This window comes from Notothenia rossii (assembly GCF_949606895.1).
Source record: "Notothenia rossii genome assembly, chromosome: 5".
Taxonomy (NCBI): Eukaryota; Metazoa; Chordata; class Actinopteri; order Perciformes; family Nototheniidae; genus Notothenia; species Notothenia rossii.
Window position 1 is genome coordinate 76165614 of NC_136903.1, and position 12439 is coordinate 76178052.

A 12439-nucleotide genomic window follows, 5' to 3' on the forward strand; every position below is an offset into this window, starting at 1 on the left:
CAGAAGACAAGAGGGAAGACAGATTTATTAAATTGTACAAATCGTGCAACTGGTGACAGGGCTCGCCTTATTCAGAAAGCCAGAGCTGGGGCTCATCAGGAGAGTAACAGCAGAGCAAACACGCCAGGCAAGTGCACACACAGGCTGTGTTTATAGGGTAGAGGCAAGCAAGAAGGCCTCAAACAGGACGATGCAGAGAGGGACCGCTGGGGAGAGCTTCTGAATATGAAAAGGTCACCTCAATACGAAATGAAAACAAGCTTACAGTGAGAGCAAAGCTGAGCAGTGATACTAACAGTGAGGGACATTACCTCTGCCCCAAGCCAGGCAGACTTCTTACGCAACTTCATTAGTCTAAACACACACACACACACACACACACACACAATACACAGAATATCATCATTAAAATATGATAGAATGACATGCAGAAAGGGGGTCCTACATTATGTTTTTTATTGTAAGTATATGTAAATGCACATATACCGTTGGGATGAGTAATCGTGGTGAAGTCAAGCAGCACAACTTTGACCAAACCAATCAGATTGAATTGATAATGGGGTAACTGTTTTCATGCCACATTAAATCTAAACTGAGGACGGATGATGTTGTCTATAATGTGGCTTGATGGTTGAGGAAATTATTTGTAAAGCCTGTTCAGTTTACTCTGCTACAACTACATGGTGTCTAACATTTGGATAGAGTCTCCATGACGTCATCTATAGGATTCCTGACAGCAGTTATGAAGCCATAAGTGAGTGGTGTGGCCATCGTCATGTTGGCAGTGCTGACTCCGCCTAATCCAAAATGTTCAAAGAGGTGGAGCTGAGGCAAACCCAGGTGAGCTGTGAGGAAACCCACCTGTCACTCAATGTGACCACTCCCTTAATTATGCATACCCTTAAGCCCTAATATAATTTAAAAACTGAGTTGTATACAATTGGTTGAGGTTCAGAGACCAAAATCGTTTTTTGTACCAGACTGTAAACATTTCTACATTTAGGGTTTAAGGAGATTGAGTTTTTGAGCAAGCCAATAATCTTTAAAAAGTTGTTGGCAAGTGCAAACTGTTACACAATATGGTGATGAAGATTATTAATGTTGCTTTAGCATAAGTGTATTACATTTACACATGTACAGGCTGTACAGACACGCTTTGCACAAATTTGCCTTGTCACTCTTTGTTCCTGGTGTTTGCATTTTCTAAATCCATTTCATTATGTACATCAAGTTTAATCAATAAACCACTTAAATGCACAGTATACCTATCCAGTGACAGCCAGCAGAAGTCAAAATGTTAGCCTTTCCAAAACAGATCAGAATCAGGAAAAACCACAGTTGCCCCAAAATCTTTTAATGCTGTTATGTAAAACGTCATATATCGACTTGAGATTAATGCTGGACTAATTGTAAATCAAAGGAGAAAAATATTTCACACTCCCAAATGTGCAGAACTCGGCATTCAGCGATTATAGGAGGAGATGGTTGATAAATAAATGATGTCCACTACTGAGGCCTGATTTTTAATGAATGCTTAGAGACCCCATGTTTTGAAAGCAGTGATCTCTCTTAAAAACTTTCAATGAACACTATATGAAAGACCACTGATGCTCTCTGGCTCTTCTTCTAACATAGTATTAAAACTTTACTATGTGCCTCCAGTGATTTTTATTTATTTGTTTTGCATTATGATTTATGTATGGTTAACATAATGGGTAACATGTAATGTAATGAGTTTTGGCGGATGACCTGTGTGTCAGATATACATCATCACCATGTTCATTCTGCTGAAATGGATCCAAATGCAATGCTGAAATATCTCTAGGGCAAAAAAGGTAACTATTTTTGTATGTTGGGAAATAAATAAAATTGGAGGGAAAGGCTCTGAACTGTATATAGACTCTGCTTAGTAATGATATTTTTTAAATACTTTAAGAATAGTGTACAGTTAGATAGCAGTTATAGAAACATGTTTCCTCCACATAATTTAGAAATATGGAAATCATTTCCCGAATGCAAACATCTTCTACTGCCACATACACAATACTATACACACACACACACTGCAATCCAATAGCTACATTAAAAATAAAGATTACATTCTGCCCTGGCTTATGGACACATTTACTCAGGTACACACACATGCTCCAACCGGTGTGTGTGTGTGTGTGTGTGTGTGTGTGTGTGTGTGTGTGTGTGTGTGTGTGTGTGTGTGTCATGCCTTTCTACACACGCAGTGGCCACAGCCGCTCCCCATACGCTTCGTTTACGAAACAGGGAAATTCTAACAAATAGCAAAGTGATGTGGATGACACAAACACAATTGAAAAACAGGAGATGGCTGACTATAATACAGGGTAAATAGATCAACAGGCTTTAGACTATTAATTTATCTAATGAGAATAACATTGATTTTACAATGGTTTACAATTATTAATCTCAAATAAAGTGACTTGAGATGTATTTGGAGGAAATATTACAAACAAGGCCATTTTAATCATTTACTACAGGGATACATTCTAAAAATATATTTCAATACAATAAATATAATTTCATATGGGAATTTGTTAGTGAAACCATCCATACTTTCCTTTATGGCGCTCAAGTGATCAAATCAATGATGCAGCTAATTGTCCTTTTAAGTCATTGAGCAATGATATAACATAAGTGATTTTCCTTTGAAAGTCACCTTGGCCATCAGGAATAACAAAGAGATCAGCCAGTGGATAAATCATAGAGGAATTATTTAGATTCTCCTTTTCTGTGAACCTGACTAATAACTACAGGCTATGTCCGCATCAGATTATCACGTCATGGAGTAGTGAGGAACTGTTGCACCCTAAAGCATTCATAATGTATACAAACATATTATAAAATAATTTCAAACGAATGAACGGTGCCTTTAAAAAATAGGAAAAAAGGCAGATTAATGTTATAATAGTTCGCCGATGCTAAATATTGTGAGTAGTGCTCGTGCTGACGATGATGTTTTGGTCTGCCTCCGTGTGTCATTCAAGGGGAAACTATTATGTTGTTGGTATTTTAGTAGACATAACCTTTTAAATTAAAATATGTATAATGGCAACACTATTTCCCAACAGGTGTAGGCTACCCGCTGAGACCAACGATAGTTTACACACAGCTGGGTGCTCAGCTACTTTCTCTGCCTGCGGTCACATGGATAAAACAACACGGGGATACTGGCATTGGCAATAAGTATTTCTACAATACGAATGTCTTTGAGATCATTGTAAAATTACCAGAAATCAGTATGTGAGCTATATCGCTCCATAGGTCCCACGAACAGACTCTAAACAAGTTGATTTGAAGTTTGGTGAGGATCGACTTTAAATACAGGACCTTCATCCGAAGGCTTAAAGACCTGGCGCTCCTGCTGCATTAACTAATTGGTTTAGTCTCTGAATCAAACTCATCCTATAAAAACACCAGTGCACCCTGCTGTGGGATAGACAAGATTATATTCACGGTGCGTGTGCATCCAGTGGAGGACTTTTTAGACAAGCCTCTTTGTAGCTCAACCTATCTTTCATGCGTAAATGGGATATTCTCCCCCATGCAGCGACAGGGAAACAACACGTCGAGTATTATTATCATCATTTTTATTTCTATCCCTATGACTGTTCAAAGACATTATTGTTCGCTTGGTTTATTCGCCAGTGGCACCTGTGTATGCTCCTTGTAGCCTGTTCCCATGTTGACGAATTGAATAGGGCTTTGGGTATTAAATGCCACAGCCATCACAAAAACAATAACAACACGGGCTTTATGAGAGCGAGATTCATAACGCGACATCAGAGACTATGTCTTCTGTGTTTGAACATCAGGGGCACAGCTCCTCTCGCTCCGAGGTAAACGCCGCTGCATGTGCAGGCTCTGCGGGGCCACCTGTCCTAGTTCCGCGCTCCGCACCCCGGTGTATCCCCCAAAACGGTGCAGGGTACTTACGTGTAGTGCTGGGGGAAGAGGTGGGTCCCGTCCGTCGGCGTGGAGACGCATATGATAAGTACAGTTTGGATTGCGAAGAGACAGAAAACACCGTACGACTGCGCGCAGATCGCCATTTTCCATTAAATATTCAAGAAACTGGGATAAATAAGAGAAGGACCGGAAGGACAGTCTCTCGCCGCTGAGCTAAGAATAACCGCGCTCCAGAGAAAGTGTTTGGTGGGAGCTGATGGTTGGCAGAGGCTTCTGGACACTTCAGCCGGCAGTGAAACCTCAAGCAGAGACGCGCAGAGAGGATTGGCAGCTGAAGACCCAGGAGATCAGGATCAGGACGATGCTGTGCCGCTGCTGCTGATGTGCCTGCTTGCCTATTTGCGCACTCACTGTCCTCCCTCCCACTCCGCCGCCGCACATTTGCTCCTTTTCTCTCCCACTCTCTCCAATGTTACATCCATACAGCGAAGCTGGCCAACATAGGAATTGAGTGTTTCAATCTGGGTTTTCAAAATAAAACCATTTATTGTTTTAAGGACGATAAGCATTAGAGGGAGGGGAGAGTGCAGGCAGAAATGAGTTAGATACCACATGTCACTGTTATATTTTCAGTAAAAAGCTTTAAGTATAACACTACATGACAATTATCTTAAGTCATCAGAGGTAGACACATTTTCATCCCAAAACATAGGGTCCCTTGAGAATATGGCTACGGTCTTACAATATTTAAACTTTTGGGCACATACAGTATTTGGCATAACATCCTTGGATTAGTTCAATGACTTTCTTTAACCTGACGTTTTATTTTGAAGCTCAAATTGCGAGACTTCCTGTTTTTATTCATCCTATCTGTTGCTCTTGACTCAGCTGTTGGGACAAGCGGTCATTCCTGCATCTTCAGCCAATTCCTGTGCGACATACGGGGGCGCGCATCAGGCCACCTCCTTTCCTCCTCATGTCCACTATCGAGCATTGTGTGTCCTTCAAAAACTCAGGATTATGAGTAGGAATCCAGGCTTTATTTTTTGATAATTAGGGGAATGGGAGGTCGGGATTGTATAAACTGGAGTGTAAATATTCACCTTAGGGCTCTTCTCCAAATAGGTGTGTTCTACTTATTAGACCATCTGGTCCAGTGGATGACCATTTGAATGAATGTAAGAATCACATCATTTTTGGAAACACCTTACGATCGTTTCATGCCAACATAGTAACATACTATCTACACGGGGGGCTTAAAGTGTTATGAAATGTAACATTACAGCAGGGCAGGGCATGTTTACTTATTTCTTGTAACTAGGAGCCTCCGAATAATCAGAAACTTGGTAACAAGACATGTTTTAGTTGGGCAAGTTTTCCTGTGGACATAGGTCAGGTATTTTCATTCATTTGAAAGGTAAACAAAGAGGAGAGATGCACTGACACATCAGAGTAAATCTAATCCAGCATGAAGTTACCGCCCGGAGAAGTGAATATCTCCCTCTATCAGCTGTGTGAGTGTGAGTGTGTTTGTGCGCATACATTAGGTTGTGGTGTGCATGTATGTTTGTCTCTGTGTGTGCACCTGTCCCCGTCTTATTATCTTTTCCTGCTCTGCTGTTTGCTCTCTGGTCAGCCCATTTCAATTGTAGGACACAGCAGGTTTGACACATTTGCACCAAAACCAAAAAAAAATGTCAGGTTCATCCATGCGGCAGCAAACTCACAATGAAGGGTTATTGCTTTTCAAATGATCTAACCCAGGTGTGTTTCTGTCACAATGGTCCTTTGCACGGAAGATGGGCTAAACGCTTCTTCCGCTGACCTCCAAGTCAACGCCGAGGTTCATGACAGTCTTTGGTGAGTCCTGCATCTCTCGGGTCATTTGGTGGACACGGGTTGAGACAGCCAGTCGCTGTTGTCCTTGGCTCGGTCATTCAGCAGGGGACACGCAGGTGCTCTGCTACAGAAAGCCACACAGCAGTCGGCAGGGTTGCTGCACAGCATTTCTGTCTCCTCTCTGACAGGGAAGACGGGGCTGTTTTGGTAGAAAGGACACACTGCGGGGCACAGACCTCAGCAGGAGCGGAAAGCCCACCTGATGGCAGGGATGAAGAGCTATAACAGCGGCCCCCTGCTTATGTACATAGATGTCACGGATCATTCAGTCAGAACAAATATCTACGCTTGTTTCTCCGGGGGAAAAAAATCTGCTTTCATGACCAAATGCTACTATTCTTTAAGACATATTGAGCAAGAAACCCCCCCTCATTCTACCCTCCAAACATATCTGTGGCAGAGAAGCAGTCTTGATTTATAATTATTCCCTACGTGGAGAAAAATAACAATAATTGATGGCCACTCACGCACATTCATTTACTGTACCACACTTCCCATCATGACATTAAAGATAACAACAAACAGATACTGTTAGAGTGATGCAGGATGGCTGACTCACAGTAAATATGCCTGCTGACTCACAGCCCCTCCTGGTTCCCTCCTTCCATTCAAACATAAATTAGGAAATAAGTATCTCACTTCACCTGGCTCATGGGGCCTGGAGAAATGAAAACAAATGCAAATTAAATATTGAGCTAATGCACAAATGTGTCGTTTTCTCTAATGTAAAGAGGAGAGAGGAGTTCTGTGTGTGAAAACAAAACATCGGGGGGTAGAGAGGTTTCTCTGAAATGGGATGCCTCTGGGTGTGCTGCAATTGCTAGGACCAAGAGATGATCGGCACCCAATTTACGCAATCATTTCTACAGTATGGTCTTAAATGCAAATTCAAATGCACCTGCCTGAATGTGTGTGTTGACGGTTGTGTGCAGGAGAGTGGCAGATGAAAGAGGTGAATGGCACCCTGGGGCCATGGATCTCATTGAACACGCTGTGATGCTTATAGAGAATCTACTCTTTATTAAAGCTAATCGATAAGGCCAGCTAAGGGATCCGCTCAGTGAAAACACACAGATCAATGACCTCAAGCTCCAAACGTTGAGAAAGGCAGACAAGAGGAGGGTCGCAGCTGCTCAGGGTCTCTCTCATTGGCCGTGCAGTTTCTCCTGAAGAGATTGACCTGCCAATCTGTTATTGATCCAGGGAGTTTAAAAAGGAAGAAACAGGCCTCGCTGTTCTGTATCAGACTTTCTGGGACTGCTCCCCCAGACAGAGGCCACGTAGGGTGGAGTAAAATTAATCATTCCTTGTTTCCCCTGTCTCCAGGCCCAGAGGAAGTGACTAGTAAAAGGCGCACCACACACATCCAGACACAAACACACACACTGCCCGCTTATCTTCCTTTTCCTCCACCTTATCCATCTTTCTCTCCCTCCCTTACCTCCTCCTCTGTCTCTTTCAGTGGCCCGTATGCTGGTATTTTTGCTGTGCTGGGCGGAAAAGTGAGGCTTCACACTCTGTAAAACCTAGTGTAGTCAGCATGCTGAATGCTAAGATTTGATATTTGTGATTAGAGAAGGACTGCGCGTCGCATTCCGCGCAGATGACAGAGCCAGCTGCCCTTGAGAGAGAGTCCCGACGCTCTCAGCGAACTTCAATGATCCTCTCAAGTGCTCTCTGTAAAAACACGAGCATGATATACCGTCACTCATTTACCACGCACTTTCTATGAGGGCATTTCTTTTATTAAAACACAGCAGAGAAGAGTCAGCGCTCTCGTCCTCTACAGGGATATATTGAAGAGATCGGCAAAGTGATTCCAGCAATCAAGGTTATCTTCCCTCTGTGTCCTTTTCAGCTTACTCCCTGCTCACCTCACAGCTTATCACCTCTTTAGTTTCATCCACTCACCACAACAGAAAGATCCAATCTAAATAACACACAGCCCTACATGTTTAGATAAATATTTGTCTGCCGTACAGCCCTCGTTATTTTCTGTGTAATATTACCAACCATGACCTCAGTGCTTTGCGAATATCAACAAAAAATATCTCATTCCGACCACAGTGCTCTGCATACCTCCTTTACTGTAATATACAAACATACCCAGCGACGTTGGGCCGCAAGACACTCTGGGAATTTCATGCTCAAATGTCAGAGCGTTTCATCCTGATTGATGATGACTCACTCCCCTCGCTCTTAGTCTGCATGAAAGAACAACAGCACCAATTAATGACCTGACCTCCTCACATGCAACAGTAAGAAAATAACCACTATAGTGTAAGTTACAGCACGATACACTAAACAGTGGTGATCTGATAAGAATGCTGATATTTGTGATGAAATATATACATTTAAGGCTATGCTTTATCATCCCTAGAGAATCTCCCTCAATCCTACCCACATGGTAAAGTGGCTGCATGTGAAAACAGAGCAAGACTCGGCACTCATTGACATGCTCTACTAGAGGCCTAATGGCCCCTGGGTAATGGCCTCTTTGGTCTTCAGGAAATCCTCCCTCATGCATACATCAAAGCTGGGATTGAGTAGGATAGAGAGTGGAGAATAGAGGGGAGGAATGAGACATCAGTGCCACACAGGGAGAGGAGAGAGGAGATGAAGTTAACACTCTGAAGAAAGCTCTTATAGGATTTCATTTTTCTTCACGGCAAGGTCAAATCAACATCAGTTTTAAAATGTAAGTTAGCATGAGCATGTTACACCAACGCTAAACTAGGCTATTAAACCTAATTTTGACTGATTATGGGCATAGCATGGTCAGATGTGTAGTATATGGTCTGATATGTATTGAAATAAATCAGACACATCTGTGTATATTTTTAACGGTATCTTTTTTTGTAATTCATAATTTCACGATCAGAGCTAAATTATGTGAATGACCAATAATGCAATTAACAAAAATACATGTAAACATTTAATATCTTCCATATTGAATCATCATTTGAGCTCAAGTCTTACTGATAATATAAAGTTAGGTCCCTCCATCCTCAAATTAAACTGTCTGTCTCTTTCTTCCCCCCCCCCCCCCATGCTGACACACAGCATCCCAGAGTTGTCAGCCAGCTGCTATAACAACAGACCTGTAGTCCGTCGGCTCACAACAGCCCCCGCCTTTCCACTGTCCATGAGCCATCTGCTTCGTCTGCATATTGCAGATCTGTCAATCTAATTATAATTCACACAAAAGTGTTCATTGTGACCCCGAGTGTGTTTGCTAAAAAGTTTTGTCTTGCTCCATATGTTAGGTACACAGCAGGCACTTGTCTGTAGGTAGCTTTGTGCTCATGAATCTATAAGAACTCTCCTGTGAGTAAAAACTCCTGGTTGACCTCCACATGTCTTACTTCATGCAGCCGAGTGGGTCATTTCTGCCCCTCACAATGATTATAAACTCTCCTAGTTCAAGCTAAACGCAGTATGCCTCTTTTGGAACACCTTTGTTGAGAAACAATCATACTGCTTCAAACATGAGATGGAATAAAGTGATCTGAAATGGATTGAACTTAGGTCAAACAAGCCTGAATAACTTAAAGCTGCTCCACAGTGGCAGAACCATTTGATTGTCCCTCAATACATTTGCGGTGAGTGAAGTATTAAGTGTCGCAATAATAGAGCTTATTAAGCAGTGGCAGCATTAAAGAGGCAAAACTAACAGGCCTGTGGCGCCTTTAGTGGCTTGATAAGGCGAGCGGGTGGTCCTGTCTGAACGTGGTCTATACTCTCCTTCTCTTGTCACTGTGGAGTGAGAAGTGCATAGTCGCTTGCCCGCCCTGCCGTCACATTAAAGCACATCTTAATTGGCATTAAAACTTGTGATAAGGGCTTAATGAAGGAATTAATAGATAACACACATTCTGGAGCTTATTCTCCACAGTCACACTCTGACGGATGCATAAACACACACAGCTGTACTCAAACTGGCACAATTTTACAACCATAGACAGACAGAGAGAGTGAGAAAGAGAATACATGGGGAAAGGGGTGGCCTTTAGTGAGAGGAAGGACCAAAGTGAAGCCTTTAAAAACATCCGATCACCTTGTGTGACAACAGCTGACCTCTCAGGCTGTGAAGAGGGAGCATTTATCCTGTAGCTATGGGATGCAATACACAGCAGTCACTCTAAGCTTTTAAATAGGGTTTTGATATGATAGTGATTACCTTTGGAGGTCAACACTGCATCAAAAAGGAACTTCCCTTATATGTACAAGTAATGTATGGCTTATTTATAGGTTGAGTTTAACTTTAATTAAACACAAAGAATCAATGGCACATTTAACTGCAACATCTGCTCCTATGTAGATGGGCCATGGTACAAATACACACAACTTGCACAACTGCAGGAAAGATGTATTGGAACAATACACAAAAAATAAGGAATAATGGTTGCTCTGCCAAACAGGTAGTTTGAAGATCGTTTATAGTTTTGATAAGGACTAAATGTGATGCATTTTCATAATCAATTTCAATATTTAATCACGTTCAAATCACATATTACGTTTTTTTATTCACCAACGTCAACAGTAATAAGTTCTAGCCTTAAAATAAAAATTAAATAACGCTCCATTTGTTCTCAATTGAAACCACCGAAATTGTCAGGGAAGTTTCTCGGTCTTTATTATCAGGAGTTTTGATACTATTTAATGTGAATAACTAAAAAACTTACATAGTTGCCAAATTGAGAGACAAACCATCTGTTAAATAAGCTAACAGACATACATGTATAAAACCGTGACATATCATTGTTCCGCAAACAGTTAGCGTTAGCGTTAGCTCACGTTGGTTACTTACCCATTCAGCACACCCTGCACCAATCTTGTTAAATCGTGTTTCCGGTCACCTGGGGGAATGTAGTTTTGTTTCCATTACCTCTGCTGAGATAGGTTGTAAAACTGATTTATTTCATCAATACACAGAGTTATTCCGTGTTCATATGGAAAATACTGGTTAACACAAACACAGGTTAATGTTGAACCGTTAGCTAACTGTTAAACGTCACTAACGTTTGTTTTGGGGACTTTGCGTTAACGTCAGGTACATCAGGCTCGTCCAATCAGGATCTACGTAGTTTGACGTAGGGCACGTTCAGGCCGGAAAATGTTTTTATCCCTCAGATTTGGTCACGTTTTACTAGTTCAATATGACAATACAACCTATTGAACATCTATGTAATGATCCTACCGCAGTGGTGTGAAGTAACTAAGTACATTTACTCAAGTTGTGTACTTAAGTACAATTTTGAGGTACTTAAGTATTTTCATTTTATGGTACTTTGTACTTCTACTCTAGTACAGTACTGTACACTATAATTGTGTCACATAAATGGTGTACTTTTTCTCCACTACTTTACTTTAATACCTTAAGTTACTTTGCAGATTGTGATGAATGAAGTGAAATATAATCAACACTTAAATAAGACTTTAGTTACATCTGAAGTTAAATTACAATACCCTGCAGCATAGGCCTACAAAGTAATTAAAACTAGCTGCACCTTTACCAGCTTTCGGTAATTATAATCAAATGTATAATATATTATTCTAAAATGGGCCAATTTGCATAAGGAATACTTTTACTTTTGGTACTTTAAGTATAATTTGAAGCTAATATTTTTGTACTTTTACTTGAGAATGCAGGACTTTTACTTACAGAGTATTCCTACACTCTGGTACTTCTACTTTTATTTAAGTACAAGATCTGAGTAGGGAGACCGGGGACAGTTGTAAGACGGGACGGTTGTAACACCTTCAATATCTCCAATCACAAACAAGCTAGACTCAGTATGAAACTCACTCTGCACATGCTCAGTTAGATGGAAAGGTTGCTGTGAAAAAAAGGAGCCATGTTTAAATCTCTCGCGAAAGATATCAGCAAAGTGTGTTTCTGAGGTAAAATATTAACAACAATTATATAATGTATTTTTTGGATACTGTCTTGAGGTCAAATGTCTAGGAATCCAAACTAGTATTATTAGAATCACTGTTTTGTAAGCTACAAATATAACTAGCTAAATATGGGTCAAGCTAGCAATCAGGCACTTTCACAGGGGGTGAAAAATTACTGGTGGTCCTGGGACGGTTGTAACATGGCACATTTACAATGATGGCTCATTTGCTCGAATGGTTAAATATTGTTGATTGGTGTGCATTGTCCCTGTGTGAGGTGGGTCTGGGTGGATGCAAGAGGAAGACTTTTTGGTCTTCAAGCACTTCCAGACCCATACCAAGAGCTCACAGGAGTCAAAAGTGCTGGTGGTTCTGGACAATCATTCCTCCCACCTTTCTGTGGAAGGGATTCATTTTTGCAGGAGCCATGGGATCATCCTCCTCTCTTTTCCTCCACACTGTTCTCATAAACTACAGCCCTTAGATCGCACTGTATATGGGCCACTGAAGAAGCACATTAACAGCCGCTGTGACAACTGGATGAAAACTCATCCAGGAGCCACAATGAACATTTATGATCTGCCGGGCATTGTGAAGAGTGCCCTTCCTCTGGCTGCAACGCCATCAAATATCCAGGCAGGGTTCGCGTGCACTGGAATTTGGCCTTTTAATAGACATATTTTCAGTGACATCGACTTTG

At 41.4% G+C, this 12439-nt stretch overlaps 1 protein-coding gene across 1 annotated transcript in view; it reads right to left on the reverse strand.

Annotated features, from left to right (window-relative positions):
* Window positions 1-4382, reverse strand: part of cacna2d2a (calcium channel, voltage-dependent, alpha 2/delta subunit 2a) — a 139471-nt gene extending 135089 nt beyond the window's left edge. Inside the window, 1 exon segment of the mRNA XM_079682190.1 lies at window positions 3967-4382. Coding sequence (XP_079538316.1) covers window positions 3967-4082 — 116 coding nt within the window. The 5' untranslated portion in view covers window positions 4083-4382.
* Window positions 4383-12439: the final 8057 nt, after the last annotated feature.